Below are 19529 nucleotides of genomic sequence, written 5' to 3'. Positions count from 1 at the left end.
TCCCCTTCCCAGCAATCCTCTGCTTGAAACAATGCACCAGGTGTGGGGCCAGGATTTTGCAGCTTTCCCCAGAATCAAATAACCTACTGTCCGATTCGGGGAATCTATCCTTCAGGGCCTCATCCAAGCCTAAAACCTCAGGGTCCTGACATTAGGTAAGGGAGTGAAAAGGGATTGGAGGAATGAAATATGTCTGATATTTATTTCAACTGTTTTTATTCTCTCAAATCTCAAATCAGTTTTGACACCTTTTATAATAATTTAAACCTATGAACCATCAAAATACAGAAAATGTTATTGTGAAGGCAAAAAGGAAACGCAGGCTTGGCTGAAACAAAATAAACAGTACAAAAAATAAACATACTAAATTATTTGGCATTTCTAAATAGTGGCAAACTGTGGGCGGTTCATCTTGATTGTGTGGTTTACAAACAGGGTGTTAATTAAACTCATTCCCAAACTGACGCATGAAGTTCACATAGTACCAGTGGATTCACTCTCTGTAGTAAACAGCAGAGAAATGGAGGGAGGGAAAATGGAAGCAAACATTACACTTTCTGATTGATGAAACCGCTAAAAGGTCAGTCTGATAAAGTGGAGTGAGAGATGGGCTAATACCGAGTGAAGCAATGATTGGGGTCAGGCCACAGATGGATAGGGCATGGACTTGACATCGAATCCATCCTCCCCAGGCTGAGTTCCTGATCTTGGCCACACTAACATGTAGGTAAACAAAAGGGCAGCCGGTCACTATCAAACTGCAACTGATAGAGCCCTCTGACAGTGCGGCACTCCCTCAGTACTGACCCTCTGATAGTGCGACACTCCCTCAGTACTGACCCTCTGACAGTGCGGCGCTCCCTCAGTACTGACCCTCTGACAGTGCGGCGCTCCCTCAGTACTGACCCTCTGACAGTGCGGCGCTCCCTCAGTACTGACCCTCTGACAGTGCAGCACACTCTCAGTACTGACCCTCTGACAGTGCAGCTCTCCCTCAGTACTGACCCTCTGACAGTGCAGCACTCCCTCAGTCCTGACCCTCTGACAGTATAGCACTCCCTCAGTGCTGCCCTGAGTGTGTCAGCTTGAATTGTGTGTTCAAGTCACTCGAATGCGCAGCTTTCTGATTCAGAGGAGAATTGCAGTGCCTTCCTTGCAAGGTCAAACAGTTCATGTAAAACCCCTTCAAAGAGGAGTCGGATTGTGGGATGCTTTTAGCAGGAGTTGCTCAAGGAGAGGGAGCAAGAGAGAATTATTGAGAGTCTAACCTCTCTAAGACCTGCCCATGGCCCAGGCAATTCCACATCACCCCACTCCTGAGCAGAGAGGGATCCAATGGTTGTCAGTGAGAGGAGACAGAATTAACTGTTGCAGATTAATTTGCATTATTTGTTTAAAAAGTTTGGAAACTAAATTTTGTCTGCTTCTAAAGGTACTACTGTGTCCACTACTGACATCGTGAAATGTACAAGTTAACGTATTTCAAAAAGAATGATGTGGTATTTTACAATCCCCCCCCCTCCCCCTGTTTTGTGCAGCAAGGTTGTCACATTGGATACAGCACCCAGTCAATAAGTAACCAAAAAAGACAAGTCGCCATTGGCGGGACTCTGCCCTGATCCAAGTGAAACTCCGAGTAACTTGCTCCTGCCCTCTCCCACGACAGATGTTCCAGTTGCTGATCTCCCTTGGCAACCCGTGTCTTACACAGTTAAAAGTCCCGGCTTAGCGATCACAGAGTGAAGAGCAATATAAGCACCACGACCAGGATGACGAGAAGAACAACTATGACGCACCACTGGCGGCGAGCTGGCAAAGAAAGAAAGTTCCCATCAGTCTCGGGACCAACAGGCATCGTACAATCCACCGTTGCCAAGAGAGTAAACATCTCCCATTTACATAGCGCCTTCAATGTAGTCGAACGCAAGAACATCAAACAAAACCCGAATCCGAACTGCAATGGGAGGCGACCAAAAGCTTGATCGCGCAGGTAGGTTTTTGAGGAGCGTCTTGAAGAAAGAGTAAGAGAGGTTTAGGGAGACGGTTCCGGTGTTTAGGCACCAGGCAGCCGGTGGATGGGGTGATGAAAATCTAGGATGAAATTAAATACCCGACAAAAAAAACAATGGGTGAGAAAAAAACTGTACGGAAAGAGAGCAAAATAATAATAATGTTTATTATTGTCACAAGTAGGCTTACATTAACACTGTAATGAAGTTACTGTGAAAAGCCCCTAGTCGCCACACTCCGGCGCCTGTTCGGGTACACAGAGGGAGAATTCAGAATGTCCAATTCACCTAACAAGCACGTCTTTCGGGACTTGTGGGAGGAAACCGGAGCGCCCGGAGGAAACCCACGCAGACACGGGGAGAACGTGCAGACTCCACACGGACAGTGACCCAAGCCGGGAATCGAACCTGGGTCCCTGGAGCTGTGAAGCAACAGTGCTAACCGCTGTGCTACCGAGCTGCCCAAATCTGACACTGAGCGAGTACCAGGGCAGGAGCAAAGGGCCTTGTGCAGAGAGAACAGCGGGACTCGGGGGGGGGGGGGGGGGGGGGGGGGGCGGGTGGGCGGCGCGAGAGAGAGACTTGGAAACTTACCGCTGGTCATGTGAGAAACTTTGGCCAACTTTTTCATCGTGCTGTCCAGGCGGGAATGAGTGTTGTCCATTTCGTGGGAAAATTCATCCAACATCCTGGAAAAGGGAAATCAGATTGAGTCAGAAAGCGGGAGGTGTCTCCATCCTCAGAGAACAGTGAACTCTGGGGGACAGGCTGCCCTCTGACTCAGCGAGTTCCTTCGAGCGCGAGCCGCACCCAATCCTTGATGGGGTTGAGTCACTGCGCGAGGTGAATCTGGATCAGTGTGATCCAGATTTAATCACCTCAGGAGGTGGAAAAATATCCAGTATTTATTTTAATCTGTATTTGCAGCTCTCCCGGGAGAATCCATGGTTTGGGGTGAGATGGGGTATGTATTTATTGTGCCACATCATAGTGTGTGGTACAGGCTGGATAAACAGGAAGGTCTTTTCTGATAATGTGCGGAGTTAATGTTCACACATTGATCTCAGGGTAGCAGATCAATGGAGGCAGTCACGTGACAATAAACACCTCAATGAAGAGCAGCTGCTTCATTAGCAAGTTGACGATAATGTAAATATTTTTGAGCTCATGGTGCGAGTCCCATTCCAGCTCAAACCCCTCACACATGCGGTGATGGGGTTGTTCAGGCAGCACAGAAAGGTCCAGTGCACCGCATTACGCAGCCGCGTGTGGGCACATTGCCCTTCTGGAGGGCAATCAGGGATCAGCAATACGGGCTGGCCTAGCCAGCGACGCCTCATCCCATCAATTAATTTTCAAATTTAACTATCTACATACTTTCTGCAAAACTAGGTTTACAGCAACTAGCCAGAGTTGGGTCTGATGTTTCGTGTTACTCCTCTCGCTGCCCAATCCTTCCCCACAGATCAGAAGAGATGCTCTGCTTCTGCCATATCATCCCACATCCCAACAATCTCCATCATCGCAGCTTGAACTGGCAGCCACAGAACATCTTTATCCCAGTCTGAGCCAAATGGTGAATTACTGACTCCCGGTTACACCTCACACCAGAGAAATGGAAATCACACTTTTCAACAACACCTTTCACAACCTCAACATCCCAAATTGTTAACGCACTCCCTCAGTACTGACCCTCTGACAGTGCAGCACTCCCTCAGTACTGACCCTCTGACAGTGCAGCACTCCCTCAGTACTGACCCTCTGACAGTGCAGCGCCCCCTCAGTACTGACCCTCTGACAGTGCAGCGCTCCCTCAGTACTGACCCTCTGACAGTGCAGCACTCCCTCAGTACTGACCCTCTGACAGTGCGGCACTCCCTCAGTACTGACTCACTGACAGTGCAGCACTCCCTCAGCACTGACCCCCTGGCAGCGAAGCACACCTCAGCACTGACCCTCCGACAGTGCAGCACTCCCTCAGCACTGACCCTCTGACAGTGCGGCACTCCCTCAGTACTGACCCTCTGACAGTGCAGCACTCCCTTAGTACTGACCCTCTGACAGTGCAGCACTCCCTCAGTACTGACCCTCTGACAGTGCAGCACTCCCTCAGTACTGACCCTCTGACAGTGCAGCACTCCCTCAGTACTGACCCTCTGACAGTGCAGCACTCCCTCAGTACTGACCCTCTGACAGTGCAGCACTCCCTCAGCACTGACCCTCTGACAGTGCAGCGCTCCCTCAGTACTGACCCTCTGACAGTGCAGCACTCCCTCAGTACTGACCCTCTGACAGTGCGGCACTCCCTCAGTACTGACTCACTGACAGTGCAGCACTCCCTCAGCACTGACCCCCTGGCAGCGAAGCACACCTCAGCACTGACCCTCTGACAGTGCAGCACTCCCTCAGCACTGACCCTCTGACAGTGCGGCACTCACTCAGTACTGACCCTCTGACAATGCAGCACTCCCTTAGTACTGACCCTCTGACAGTGCGGCACTCCCTCAGTACTGACCCTCTGACAGTGCGGCACTCCCTCAGTACTGACCCTCTGACAGTGCGGCACTCCCTCAGTACTGACCCTCTGACAGTGCGGCACTCCCTCAGTACTGACCCTCTGACAGTGCGGCACTCCCTCAGTACTGACCCTCTGACAGTGCAGCACTCCCTCAGTACTGACCCTCTGACAGTGCAGCACTCCCTCAGTACTGACTCTCTGACAGTGCAGCACTCCCTCAGTACTGACCCTCTGACAGTGCGGCACTCCGTCAGTACTGACCCTCTGACAGTGCAGCACTCCATCAGCACTGACCCTCTGACTGTGCAGCACTCCCACAGTATTGACCCTCTGACAGTGCAGCACTCCCTCAGTACTGACCCTCTGACAGTGCAGCACTCCCTCAGTACTGACCCTCTGACAGTGCAGCACTCATTCAGTACTGACCCTCTGACAGTGCGGCGCACCCTCAGTACTGACCCTCTGACAGTGCAGCACTCCCTCAGTACCGACCCTCCGACAGTGCAGCACTCCCTCAGTACTGACCCTCTGACAGTGCAGCACTCCCTCAGTACCGACCCTCCGACAGTGCAGCACTCCCTCAGGACTGACCCTCTGACAGCGCCCGCGCTCCCTCAGTACTGACCCTCTGACAGTGCAGCACTCATTCAGTACTGACCCTCTGACAGTGCGGCGCTCCCTCAGTACTGACCCTCTGACAGTGCAGCACTCCCTCAGTACTGACCCTCTGACAGTGCAGCACTCCCTCAGTACTGACCCTCTAACAGTGCGGCGCTCCCTCAGTACTGACCCTCTGACAGTGCGGCACTCCCTCAGTACCAACCCTCCGACAGTGCAGCACTCCCTCAGTACTGACCCTCTGACAGTGCAGCACTCCCTCAGCACTGAACCTCTGACAGCGCCCGCGCTCCCTCAGCACTGACCCTCCTGACAGTGCAGCACTCCCTCAGCACTGACCCTCCGACAGCGCCGTGTTCCCTCAGAACTGACCCTCCGACAGCGCCGTGTTCCCTCAGGACTGACCCTCCGACAGCGCCCGCGCTCCCTCACCACTGACCCTCTGATAGTGCGGCACTCCCTCAGTACCGACCCTCTGACAGTGCAGCACTCCCTCAGGACTGACCCTCCGACAGCGCCCGCGCTCCCTCAGTACTGATCCTCTGACAGTGCAGCACTCCCTCAGCACTGACCCTCCGACAGTGCAGCACTCCCTCAGTACCGACCCTCCGACAGTGCAGCACTCCCTCAGTACTGACCCTCTGACAGTGCGGCACTCCCTCAGTACTGACCCTCTGACAGTGCGTCGCTCCCTCAGTACTGACCCTCTGACAGTGCGGCACTCCCTCAGTACTGACCCTCCGACAGTGCAGCACTCCCTCAGGACTGACCCTCTGACAGCGCCCGCGCTCCCTCAGCACTGACCCTCTTGACAGTGCAGCACTCCCTCAGCACTGACCCTCTTGACAGTGCAGCACTCCCTCAGTACTGACCCTCTGACAGTGCAGCACTCATTCAGGACTGACCCTCTGACAGTGCGGCGCTCCCTCAGTACTGACCCTCTGACAGTGCAGCACTCCCTCAGTACTGACCCTCTAACTGTGCGGCGCTCCCTCAGTACTGACCCTCTGACAGTGCGGCACTCCCTCAGCACTGACCCTCCTGACAGTGCAGCACTCCCTCAGCACTGACCCTCCGACAGTGCGGCACTCCCTCAGTACTGACCCTCGGACAGTGCAGCACTCCCTCAGTACTGACCCTCTGACAGTGCGGCACTCCCTCAGCACTGACCCTCCTGACAGTGCCGCGCTCCCTCAGCACTGACCCTCTGACAGTGCAGCGCTCCCTCAGTACTGACCCTCTGACAGTGCAGCAATCCCTCAGTACCGACCCTCCTGACAGTGCGGCACTCCCTCAGCACTGACCCTCCGACAGTGCGGCACTCCCTCAGTACTGACCCTCTGACAGTGCGGCACTCCCTCAGTACTGTCCCTCGGACAGTGCAGCACTCCCTCAGTACTGACCCTCTGACAGTGCGGCACTCCCTCAGCACTGACCCTCCTGACAGTGCCGCGCTCCCTCAGCACTGACCCTCTGACAGTGCAGCACTCCCTCAGTACCGACCCTCCTGACAGTGCGGCACTCCCTCAGTACTGACCCTCTGATAGTGCGGCACTCCCTCAGTACCGACCCTCCTGACAGTGTGGCACTCCCTCAGCACTGACCCTCTGACAGCGCCGCGTTCCCTCAGTACTGACCCTCTGACAGTGCGGCACTCCCTCAGTACTGACCCTCTGATAGTGCGGCGCTCCCTCAGTACTGACCCTCTGACAGTGCGGCACTCCCTCAGTACTGACCCTCTGACAGTGCGGCACTCCCTCAGTACTGACCCTCTGATAGTGCGGCACTCCCTCAGTACTGACCCTCTGACAGTGCGGCACTCCCTCAGTACTGACCCTCTGACAGTGCGGCGCTCCCTCAGTACTGATCCTCTGACAGTGCGGCGCTCCCTCAGTACTGACCCTCTGATAGCGCCGCGCTCCCTCAGTACTGACCCTCTGATAGCGCCGCGCTCCCTCAGTACTGACCCTCTGACAGCGCCGCGCTCCCTCAGGACCGACCCTCCGACAGCGCCGCGCTCCCTCTGTACTGACCCTCCGACAGCGCCCGCGCTCCCTCAGGACCGACCCTCCGACAGCGCCGCGCTCCCTCTGTACTGACCCTCCGACAGCGCCGCGCTCCCTCAGGACCGACCTTCCGACAGCGCCCGCGCTCCCTCTGTACTGACCCTCCGACAGTGCGGCACTCACTCAGTACTGACCCTCTGACAATGCAGCACTCCCTTAGTACTGACCCTCTGACAGTGCGGCACTCCCTCAGTACTGACCCTCTGACAGTGCGGCACTCCCTCAGTACTGACCCTCTGACAGTGCGGCACTCCCTCAGTACTGACCCTCTGACAGTGCGGCACTCCCTCAGTACTGACCCTCTGACAGTGCGGCACTCCCTCAGTACTGACCCTCTGACAGTGCAGCACTCCCTCAGTACTGACCCTCTGACAGTGCAGCACTCCCTCAGTACTGACTCTCTGACAGTGCAGCACTCCCTCAGTACTGACCCTCTGACAGTGCGGCACTCCGTCAGTACTGACCCTCTGACAGTGCAGCACTCCATCAGCACTGACCCTCTGACTGTGCAGCACTCCCACAGTATTGACCCTCTGACAGTGCAGCACTCCCTCAGTACTGACCCTCTGACAGTGCAGCACTCCCTCAGTACTGACCCTCTGACAGTGCAGCACTCATTCAGTACTGACCCTCTGACAGTGCGGCGCACCCTCAGTACTGACCCTCTGACAGTGCAGCACTCCCTCAGTACCGACCCTCCGACAGTGCAGCACTCCCTCAGTACTGACCCTCTGACAGTGCAGCACTCCCTCAGTACCGACCCTCCGACAGTGCAGCACTCCCTCAGGACTGACCCTCTGACAGCGCCCGCGCTCCCTCAGTACTGACCCTCTGACAGTGCAGCACTCATTCAGTACTGACCCTCTGACAGTGCGGCGCTCCCTCAGTACTGACCCTCTGACAGTGCAGCACTCCCTCAGTACTGACCCTCTGACAGTGCAGCACTCCCTCAGTACTGACCCTCTAACAGTGCGGCGCTCCCTCAGTACTGACCCTCTGACAGTGCGGCACTCCCTCAGTACCAACCCTCCGACAGTGCAGCACTCCCTCAGTACTGACCCTCTGACAGTGCAGCACTCCCTCAGCACTGAACCTCTGACAGCGCCCGCGCTCCCTCAGCACTGACCCTCCTGACAGTGCAGCACTCCCTCAGCACTGACCCTCCGACAGCGCCGTGTTCCCTCAGAACTGACCCTCCGACAGCGCCGTGTTCCCTCAGGACTGACCCTCCGACAGCGCCCGCGCTCCCTCACCACTGACCCTCTGATAGTGCGGCACTCCCTCAGTACCGACCCTCTGACAGTGCAGCACTCCCTCAGGACTGACCCTCCGACAGCGCCCGCGCTCCCTCAGTACTGATCCTCTGACAGTGCAGCACTCCCTCAGCACTGACCCTCCGACAGTGCAGCACTCCCTCAGTACCGACCCTCCGACAGTGCAGCACTCCCTCAGTACTGACCCTCTGACAGTGCGGCACTCCCTCAGTACTGACCCTCTGACAGTGCGTCGCTCCCTCAGTACTGACCCTCTGACAGTGCGGCACTCCCTCAGTACTGACCCTCCGACAGTGCAGCACTCCCTCAGGACTGACCCTCTGACAGCGCCCGCGCTCCCTCAGCACTGACCCTCTTGACAGTGCAGCACTCCCTCAGCACTGACCCTCTTGACAGTGCAGCACTCCCTCAGTACTGACCCTCTGACAGTGCAGCACTCATTCAGGACTGACCCTCTGACAGTGCGGCGCTCCCTCAGTACTGACCCTCTGACAGTGCAGCACTCCCTCAGTACTGACCCTCTAACTGTGCGGCGCTCCCTCAGTACTGACCCTCTGACAGTGCGGCACTCCCTCAGCACTGACCCTCCTGACAGTGCAGCACTCCCTCAGCACTGACCCTCCGACAGTGCGGCACTCCCTCAGTACTGACCCTCGGACAGTGCAGCACTCCCTCAGTACTGACCCTCTGACAGTGCGGCACTCCCTCAGCACTGACCCTCCTGACAGTGCCGCGCTCCCTCAGCACTGACCCTCTGACAGTGCAGCAATCCCTCAGTACCGACCCTCCTGACAGTGCGGCACTCCCTCAGCACTGACCCTCCGACAGTGCGGCACTCCCTCAGTACTGACCCTCTGACAGTGCGGCACTCCCTCAGTACTGTCCCTCGGACAGTGCAGCACTCCCTCAGTACTGACCCTCTGACAGTGCGGCACTCCCTCAGCACTGACCCTCCTGACAGTGCCGCGCTCCCTCAGCACTGACCCTCTGACAGTGCAGCACTCCCTCAGTACCGACCCTCCTGACAGTGCGGCACTCCCTCAGTACTGACCCTCTGATAGTGCGGCACTCCCTCAGTACCGACCCTCCTGACAGTGTGGCACTCCCTCAGCACTGACCCTCTGACAGCGCCGCGTTCCCTCAGTACTGACCCTCTGACAGTGCGGCACTCCCTCAGTACTGACCCTCTGATAGTGCGGCGCTCCCTCAGTACTGACCCTCTGACAGTGCGGCACTCCCTCAGTACTGACCCTCTGACAGTGCGGCACTCCCTCAGTACTGACCCTCTGATAGTGCGGCACTCCCTCAGTACTGACCCTCTGACAGTGCGGCACTCCCTCAGTACTGACCCTCTGACAGTGCGGCGCTCCCTCAGTACTGATCCTCTGACAGTGCGGCGCTCCCTCAGTACTGACCCTCTGATAGCGCCGCGCTCCCTCAGTACTGACCCTCTGATAGCGCCGCGCTCCCTCAGTACTGACCCTCTGACAGCGCCGCGCTCCCTCAGGACCGACCCTCCGACAGCGCCGCGCTCCCTCTGTACTGACCCTCCGACAGCGCCCGCGCTCCCTCAGGACCGACCCTCCGACAGCGCCGCGCTCCCTCTGTACTGACCCTCCGACAGCGCCGCGCTCCCTCAGGACCGACCTTCCGACAGCGCCCGCGCTCCCTCTGTACTGACCCTCCGACAGCGCCCGCGCTCTCTCAGTACCGACCCTCCGACAGCGCCCGCGCTCTCTCAGTACCGACCCTCCGACAGCGCCCGCGCTCTCTCAGGACCGACCTTCCGACAGCGCCCGCGCTCCCTCAGGACCGACCCTCCGACAGCGCCCGCGCTCCCTCAGTACCGACCCTCCGACAGCGCCCGCGCTCTCTCAGGACCGACCCTCCGACAGCGCCCGCGCTCCCTCAGGACCGACCCTCCGACAGCGCCGCGCTCCCTCAGGACCGACCCTCCGACAGCGCCCGCGCTCCCTCAGGACCGACCCTCCGACAGCGCCCGCGCTCCCTCAGGACCGACCTTCCGACAGCGCCCGCGCTCCCTCAGGAGCTACAGATTGAACCAGAGCCGATTCTAAAGACCCAAATCCTTCAAGTTGGGTTTGGAATTAAAATAACTTGTGGGAGTTTGTGTTTGACTCAGTTGGTCGGACTGTAATCCATACTCACACTGCCTGCTCTTCCAACTCATCTCCTATCCGCCCAGACATGTTCTTTAGCATTGTGCTACTGCCCAGTACCAGTTCCAGCTGGTCATCCTGCTGTTCCACTATCAACTGGAGAGGACCGAAGGGAAGAGTTACATCATTGTTCACATTGCCTTCCACAACAATAAAGATCACGTCTCGGCCTGTTTCACAACAAGGTCTGTTTCTACTTGGCTACCGTTTAAAATATCTATCTTTTTAAAATTCAGCTTTGTTCATCCCTGGGCTCGGCCAGTATTTATTGCTCATCCCGAATTACCCGTGAGGAGCTGCCGCCTTGAACCACTGGAGTAGGTACAGCCACTGTGCTGTTAGGGATGGAGCTCCAGGGTTTTGACCCAGAGACAGGGAAGGATCGGCCGATATATTTCCAAGTCAGGGTGGTGCGTGGCTCGGAGGGGAACCTCCAGGTGGTGGGGTTCCTGCTGCCCTTGTCCTGTCAGGTGATCGCAGTCACGGGTTTGGACTGCCTAAGGAGCCTTGGCGAGTTGCTGCAGTGCATCTTGTGGCGGTACACACGGCGGGCACTGCCGGATGGGGAGCTGATCAAGCGAGTCAGGCTGTTGTTAAGAGGAAAAAGGAGACTTATGTAAGGCTGAGGAAACAAGGTTCAGACAGGGCATTGGAGGGATACAAGATAGCCAGGAGGGAACTGAAGAAATCACGGAAACTTGGATAGAAGAGGGGCAGAAATGGTTGTTGGAGGTCCCTGGTTATAGATGTTTCAATAAGATTAGGGAGGGTGGTAAAAGAGGTGGGGGGGTGGCATTGTTAATTAGAGATAGTATAACAGCTGCAGAAAGGCAGTTCGAGGAGTATCACCCTATTGAGGTAGTATGGGTTGAAGTCAGAAATAGGAAAGGAGCAGTCACCTTGTTAGGAGTTTTCTATAGGCCCCCAATAGTAGCAGAGATGTGGAGGAACAGATTGGGAAACAGATTTTGGAAAGGTGCAGAAGTCACAGGGTAGTAGTCATGGGTGACTTTAACTTCCCAAACATTGAGTGGAAACTCTTTAGATCAAATAGTTTGGATGGGGTGGTGTTTGTGCAGTATGTCCAGGAAGCTTTTCTAACACAGTATGTAGATTGTCCGACCAGAGGAGGGGCAATATTGGATTTGGTACTTGGTAATGAACCAGGGCAAGTGATAGATTTGTTAGTGGGGGAGCATTTTGGAGATAGTGACCACAATTCTGTGACTTTCACTTTAGTAATGGAGAGGGATAGGTGCGTGCAACAGGGCAAGGTTTACAATTGGGGGAAGGGTAAATACAATGTTGTCAGACAAGAATTGAAGTGCATAAGTTGGGAACATAGGCTGTCAGGGAAGGACACAAGTGAAATGTGGAACTTGTTCAAGGAACAGGTACTACGTGTCCTTGATATGTATGTCCCTGTCAGGCAGGGAAGAGATGGTCGAGTGAGGCAACCATGGTTGACAAGAGAGGTTGAATGTCTTGTTAAGAGGAAAAGGAGACTTATGTAAGGCTGAGGAAACAAGGTTCAGACAGGGCATTGGAGGGATACAAGATAGCCAGGAGGAAACTGAAGAAAGGGATTAGGAGAGCTAAGAGAGGGCATGAACAATCTTTGGCGGGTAGGATCAAGGAAAACCCCAAGGCCTTTTACACATATGTGAGAAATATGAGAATGACTAGAGCGAGGGTAGGTCCGATCAAGGACAGTAGCGGGAGATTGTGTATTGAGTCTGAAGAGATCGGAGAGGTCTTGAACGAGTACTTTTCTTCTGTATTTACAAATGAGAGGGGCGATATTGTTGGAGAGAACAGTGTGAAACAGACTGGTAAGCTCGAGGAAATACTTGTTAGGAAGGAAGATGTGTTGGGCATTTTGAAAAACCTGAGGATAGACAAGTCCCCCGGGCCTGACGGGATATATCCAAGGATTCTATGGGAAGCAAGAGATGAAATTGTAGAGCCGTTGGCAATGATCTTTTCGTCCTCACTGTCAACAGGGGTGGTACCAGGGGATTGGAGAGTGGCGAATGTCGTGCCCCTGTTCAAAAAAGGGACTAGGGATAACCCTGGGAATTACAGGCCAGTTAGTCTTACTTCGGTGGTAGGCAAAGTAATGGAAAGGGTACTGAAGGATAGGATTTCTGAGCATCTGGAAAGACACTGCTTGATTAGGAATAGTCAGCACGGATTTGTGAGGGGTAGGTCTTGCCTTACAAGTCTTATTGAATTCTTTGACGTGACCAAGCATGTGGATGAAGGTAAAGCAGTGGATGTAGTGTACATGGATTTTAGTAAGGCATTTGCTAAGGTTCACGCAGTCTTCACAATCTCACTGAATAGTGAAGCAGATTCGATGTGCCGAATGAACCACTTCTGCTCCTATGTCTTATGGTCTTAAGTTGTTAGCAACTTCCACCTTTATTATAAACCATGTAAATCCTCATGTCCCTCGTCTCTATAACACGCTGGCTTTTAAAGGAAGCTCTGTCCAGATGTTGATGTTACCCAGCACCATGGCCTCGGCCCTTCACATTCAGCTTCCTGAGTGAGTGTCACCCGTTTGAGGACTTACTCTTTGCTGTGCTTGCTGCTCCTCAATGTACAGGGAGTTTGTGTTCTCCAGTTCCTGGTCTAGGCGCTTGTATCTGTCCATGGGCTGATGCTGCTGCCGTTCAGTACCTCCAAGCAGACTCTACAACAGGAAGAGTATATCACTGCTTGCTCCTGTTACAGTCCGCCTTCCCTCCCACTCCCGTTGCAATCCATCCTCCTACTCCCTCCCTCCCACCCCCATTACAATCCATCCTCCCTCCCACCCGTTACAATCCATCTTCCCTCTCCCTCCCTTCCACCCCATTGCAATCCATCCTCCCTCCCTCCCCGTTACAATCCATCCTCCCTCGCCCGTTACAATCCACCCTCCCTCCCTCCCCGTTACAATCCACCCTCCCTCCCTCCCCGTTACAATCCACCCTCCCTCCCTCCCTCCCCGTTACAATCCATCCTCCCTCCCTCCCCCGTTACAATCCATCCTCCCTCCCTCCCCCGTTACAATCCATCCTCCCTCCCTCCCCCGTTACAATCCATCCTCCCTCCCTCCCCCGTTACAATCCATCCTCCCTCCCTCCCCCGTTACAATCCATCCTCCCTCCCTCCCCCGTTACAATCCATCCTCCCTCCCTCCCCCGTTACAATCCATCCTCCCTCCCTCCCCGTTACAATCCATCCTCCCTCCCTCCCCCGTTACAATCCATCCTCCCTCCCGTTACAATCCATTCTCCCTCCCCCCCCATTACAATCCACCCCCCTGGTCACATGCACAGTGATGATTTGTAAGGGGCTCCGGGGCTCGACAGCTGAAAATCCCAGAGTGCAGCTCACTGCCCGAGGCGGTCACATGATTTAAAACCCACTCTCAAACTCCTCTTAATTCAAAACCACTTCATTCAAACGATCTGGCTGGCCTCCTAAGCACAGAGCCGGCCATTCTGCTCACCACGCCTGTGCATACCCTTTGGAAGAGCTCTCCAATCTGACCCACTCCCCTTCTCTTCCCCACAGCTCTGCAAAGTGTTCGGCTTTCCGTTCTGGTGTTCAATCTGTGTCCCTCTGGTGTCGGACTCTCCCTCCAGTGGAAACCGTTCCCCCTGGTTTACTCAACCAAAACTTTCAGGATTTCGAACACGCTGATTAAATCTCTCTATGGAGGACAATCCCAGTTTCTTTCATCTCTCTACCTTACAAAATGGGAGTGCCTTAATTCAATATGTGCTGAGCAATAAATCCCCTATCTGCCCTTTCATTTACACAGTTTCACATTATTTGCTAGTTCAACACTTGATTCAAAAACAACGTTGAATTCGGAGAAGTGACTACAGTTCACCGAGAGCGATTAGTAAGTGGAATATTTCTGCTCACTGACTCCATCCCAAACCAGGGACTGGCGAGTCCATCAAGTTAAAATTCAGGGAAAATCAGGCATATTCCTCGTTCCAGTGACCCCCAGCCGTTTGACGATGATGGTAGCAGTCTCGCTGTGATGCTTACTGCAGTTCAATAGTTTGTCAGCTCACACTTGGGAAGAGTTGGGAGCAGGGGGGCGGCTGCTGACGGTGGACGCAAACTCGCCCAATTCAAACCCTGAAGCTGCTCACCTGCCGAGTTCTCTCTCCGAATGCAACAGCTGAAGGGCTTGAAATGTGATCTTTCATTTCCTGGTGAATTAAAACAAAAGTTAATTACAAACACAGTCTTCCTCGCAATCCAGAGGAGATTCTCTCACGTTAACTTTGCCGTTTGAAGTACGGAAGGCCTAACAAAAACAGGGGGCTGGATTCTCCGTTTCCGAGACTAAGTGCTGACTCCAGTGGAACAGGTGAGGTTTTTTACGACCAAACATTGTGTGTGAAACCCTCACCGATTCGGGGACCGGTTAGCAGCGGCAGCGGATGAAACTCCCGGCTCCCGTGTCGAAAACGGCCGGAGAATTGCCGGGACCCTGGCCGGGCACACACACGGCTGCCAACCTGCAGCGGTCGCGCCGTACAACATGGCGCCGGCCACGACCTGACCCGCCATGCGCAACCCTACAGCCCACCCCCCCCCCCCCCGGCAAACGGCACGGATCCCGGCCGAGTGTGGCGGCGCTGGACACGGTCAGCAGGCACCACGCCGGATTCCCGGCCATTCAGACCACGCGTGTCCCGCTCCGTCGGGAACTCGGCCCATCGGGGGGGGGGGCGCGCGCCTGCCGATGACGTTGCAATGGCGTGCGGCGTGATTACGGCATTTCCGAGGGGGGGGCGGAGCATGGCTGACTGCCATCAAACCAGCGCCGGCCCCCATCTGGGCGTCAGAGTCGATTCTCCGCCTGATCGCCGATATCGTCATCAGGCCACGGAGAATCCCGCCCAGAAGTTTCATTCCCAAAGGTTCTTCCACTGCAGGTTGAGAAGGGGAAGTGGCCAAGGTTCCTGTGTCTGTCCATTATCCCTGCCAGCAAAGCTTTAATTGGGACTCGACTGTGGCCGAATAGCCCAGCAATACCCACTGCCTCGGGCTCACGTCGGAAAAGGGTGAGGGACATAGGGAAACAAACCCACCCGGAGAGGAGGGATAGGAGAAGCAATGGCACACAAACAGGGCCCCTAAATACAGCCCCTCAAATCAAACAACTCCCTCAGGAGCAAATCTGTGAACTCACCGTCCAAAAAGGCATTAGGAGCAGATTCGATACTAATTCTCCAAAGGCAAAACGGACAAATAATTAAAATTTGCAGGGTTATGGGGAGACAGGAAGGGGGGGGACGTACTGCTGGGTAGGTTCAAGCACATCCATATGGCTACCTTCACAGTGTGTCTCGTTTTGACAACGAACGCTTTCCTCTCTTGCAGTTCATTTGTCTCGATCTTGAACTTCCGAGGGTTCGATTCCACAATGCGTTTGCAATAGTTAAGGGTAAATAGAGAGCGAGACGAACAGACAGAAACAGCCAGGAGACCGCGATATAGACAATTCCTTCACAGACTCGCTGTGAATTTTGAGAACACTACATTATTTAAAGGAAAATTTAAATTCAGTGACATTGCAGTTCAAACAAAATTTGGGAATCCCAACAGTTACTGAGGTTCCAAAGTGTGGTGCTTCAGTTTGTTATCGCAAGTTTTAAAATCAATGGCGGGAGAAGAGAATTTCATTTCCATTATAGAATCATAGAATTTACAGTGAAGGTGGACATTCGGCCCATCGAGTCTGCACCGGCCCTTGGAAAGAGAACCCTACCCAAGCCCACACCTCCACCCTATCCCTGTATCCCCACCTAACCTTTTTGGACACTAAGGGCAATTTATCATGGCCAATCCACCTAACCTGCACATCTTTGGACTGTGGGAGGAAACCGGAGCACCCGGAGGAAACCCACGCAGACACGGGGAGAACGTACATACTCCGCACAGACAGTGACCCAAGCCGGGAATTGAACCCGGGACCCTGGAGCTGTGAGGCAACAGTGCTGACCACTATGCTACCGTCCCCCCCCCCCAAGAAAGCGGTCCCGATCTATCTGGAACACAGACCTGAAATAAATGGTGGAAAGCCATTCCGTCAATAATTTTAAAACTGATTTCTTTGGGAGAAAGGAGGTCCCGGAGGACGTGGGCCTTATTTACAAAATATCAGGGAAGTTGTAACTGGAGCAAACGTGAGGCTCAGCCGCGATGCCTACACTTGGTGATCAGCCGGTTGAGGTCCACACAGGCCTGGCCAAGGCAGCCTGGGGGAGACTGCACCCCAGTCTGGGGGGGGGGGGGGGGGGGGGGATGAAAACATAAACATGGAACCCTGAGAGAGGGAGAGAGTGCGAGGAAAGGGAGTGGAGCTACTGCTGAAGGATATCGATCGTCTCATCTAAATCCTCCAGGTCCCACTCGATGCTTCTCAGGCTGTTGCGAAGTTCATTTGTTGTCCAGTCGTACTCCTCCTTGCTGACAGTCTGCGTGTCCTGCAGTAGCTCGCACCATCGCTGGTACAGTCCCCGGGCTGTGTTCACTGCCTTCTGCACCTCCCTGCAACCAGAGGAAGACGTCTCAGGACATGTTAATGAGGGAGATGGGCCACTCATCACAGTGAGAAGAGTTAAGACTCAACCATCCCCCCTCCCCTACCCTCCCCTCCCCTCCCCTCCGCCTCCGCCACCGCCACCCCTCTGCCCCACAGACACTCACACCAACGACACCCATTAGGCCAGTATGCAGGAGGATGTGGGGGGGGGGGGTTCTATGGAATTTTACCCCAGCAAGAGTCAAAGAGAAACCCTTCTTAAAATAGAATCTAATCCATCATATTGCAAGGCTAGATAAAGAGATAAACAGAGTTACATTCCAACTGCGACACAAAGAGGAGATTTGATCGAGCGGTTTTAAAAATCAGGGAAGGGTACACAAAGAGAAATTGATTCCAATGAATGATCAGAGGTGATACGAGGAAAATATTTAGAATATCATAGAATTTACAGTGCAGAAGGAGGCCATTCGGCCCATCGCGTCTGCACCGGCCCTTGGAAAGAGCACCCTACTTAAACCCACACCTCCACCCTATCCCAGTAACCCCTATCTAATCTTTTAGACATTAAGTGGCAATTGATCATGGCCAATCCACCCAACCTGCACATCTTTGGACTGTGGGAGGAAACCGGAGCACCCGGAGGAAACCCACGCACACACGGGGAGGACGTGCAAACCCCACACAGTCACCCGAGGCCAGAATTGAACCTGGGACCCTGGAGCAGTGAGGCAGCAGTGCCAACCACCGTGCTGCCCCACGTTTTAATATTAATTCAAGGGCTCCTCAGGCTAGGCCAGCATTTATTGCCCAACCCTAATTGCCCAGAGTATTTCGAATGTGGAATGTAAGGACGGCGCCGAGGAACCGAGTTCGATCCCGGCCCCGGATCACTGTCCGTGTGGAGTTTGCACATTCTCCCCATGTCTGCGTGCGTCTCACACCCACAACCCAAAATGATGTGCAGGGCGGGTGGATTGGCCACGGTAAATGGCCCATTCATTTGAAAAAAAATAATTGGGCACTCTAAATTTATTTATTAAAAAAAGAACTTGGAATGCACCACGTGATTGAAAAGGGAACTCGATAAATAGATGTACTAATTGTAGGGAGAGTGGATTGTCCTGTGGAAGAGCTGGTGCAGACTCAATGGTCTGCTTCTGGCTCTATAACTGCACAGTAAATAGTGTTTATTCTGGTGACTGGCGAGTGTTTGGGGACATCCAGAGGTTGTGGAAGGCAACAAATAGAGAAATGCAAGTTTCTTATTTTGGAAATGACATCACCCAGCAGCAAAGCGCAACTTCTCCCAAACTCCTGCCGCCCTCAAGTTGTGACTTGTCTCCGACCTGTGCTTTGTGGAGTTTGCTCCACCAGCACCCCACCCCAGCCAGACAGCTCACCCCTGGTGCACAAGATGCTGTGCACTGGGGCCAGTGGGGAACGAGAGGTTGGGGGGGGGGGGGGGGGGGGGCGGTGGTGGTTGGAGGAGGAGGGAGGGGAATGGTGGAGGAGGGAGAAAGTTTCTGCTCATGATATAAACTTAGCTGGAATGATAGTTGAGTGCAGCCTCCCACAGAACAAGGCAACGCCAGCAGCCCCCTGTCCAGCCGTCCCAGTAAAATCACCACTGGGGCAGCACTCATTGTAACTCACCCTTTGACCACAAAAAATGGATCCTCCACTGACATCTTTGTCTCTCCACAACTCCCAGTCCCAGCTCTGAGTGTCAGGCAACCTCAACACCATCCGGGGCCAACACTCCCTCATCACATGATGAAGGATTAAGCTTCAGCATCAATCACAAAAGATCAGCCAGTGATAAAACTCACAGAGCCAAAATAAACAGCACCAGCTGCTGGTGCTGGAGGACCTGAACTTCTCTGATTCACTTCCTCATCTGCCTCATCCACACATCCTGTTTTTTTAAAGTTCTCCACCCCCCTCTCTGAGTCCAGACCAATATTTAATCCCTCAACCAACATCACTAAACCAGGTGACCTGGGTCATTGTCACCTTGCTGTGTGTGGGGTCTGCCTGTGCACAAATCAGCTGCTGCGTTCCCTACATTACAACAGTGAATACACTTTGGAAAGTACCCCATCGTCTGTAAATCGCTTCGGGGGTGTCCCGAGGTTGCGAAAGGCGCTATGGAAACGCAAGTCTTTTTCTTTCATCCAATAAGAATTGAATATGTATTTCAAAAGAAGCATATGTAGAACCACAAGGACTGACCCGGGTTCGATTCCCGGCTTGGGTCCCTGTCTGTGCGGAGTCTGCACGTTCTCCCCGTGTCTGC

At 54.2% G+C, this 19529-nt stretch overlaps 1 protein-coding gene across 2 annotated transcripts; it reads right to left on the bottom strand.

Moving 5' to 3' along the window:
- Window positions 1-199: 199 nt before the first annotated feature.
- LOC140403175 (syntaxin-10-like) lies at window positions 200-19049 on the bottom strand. Of its 2 annotated transcripts, none has more exons than XM_072490889.1 (8): window positions 18887-19049; window positions 17066-17235; window positions 16018-16112; window positions 14826-14885; window positions 13244-13363; window positions 10655-10761; window positions 2604-2698; window positions 200-1809 (listed from the first exon to the last, which is right to left on the bottom strand). In XM_072490889.1, exons 1-8 carry the CDS (start codon window positions 18919-18921, stop codon window positions 1733-1735), a joined length of 759 nt encoding a protein of 252 aa, XP_072346990.1. In that variant the 5' UTR covers window positions 18922-19049; the 3' UTR covers window positions 200-1732. The 2 variants fall into 2 exon arrangements, with proteins under 2 accessions (XP_072346990.1, XP_072346991.1); XM_072490890.1 differs by lacking the exon at window positions 200-1809 and adding an exon at window positions 1855-2091.
- Window positions 19050-19529: the final 480 nt, after the last annotated feature.

This window comes from Scyliorhinus torazame, chromosome 27 (genome assembly GCF_047496885.1).
Source record: "Scyliorhinus torazame isolate Kashiwa2021f chromosome 27, sScyTor2.1, whole genome shotgun sequence".
Lineage (NCBI taxonomy): Eukaryota > Metazoa > Chordata > Chondrichthyes > Carcharhiniformes > Scyliorhinidae > Scyliorhinus > Scyliorhinus torazame.
Note: the sequence above shows the minus strand (reverse complement) of the source record. Positions and strands in the feature narration are given on the sequence as shown.

Coding starts and splice junctions, on each gene's coding strand:
- LOC140403175 (XM_072490889.1), bottom strand. CDS start 18,921: ATGTCAGTGGAGGATCCATTTTTTGTGGTCAAAGG. Junction 17,236..18,886: donor CCATTTTTTGTGGTCAAAGG/GTGAGTTACAAT, acceptor CTCTGGTTGCAG/GGAGGTGCAGAAGGCAGTGA. Junction 10,762..13,243: donor AGCAGCAAGCACAGCAAAGA/GTAAGTCCTCAA, acceptor GGTCCTCTCCAG/TTGATAGTGGAACAGCAGGA.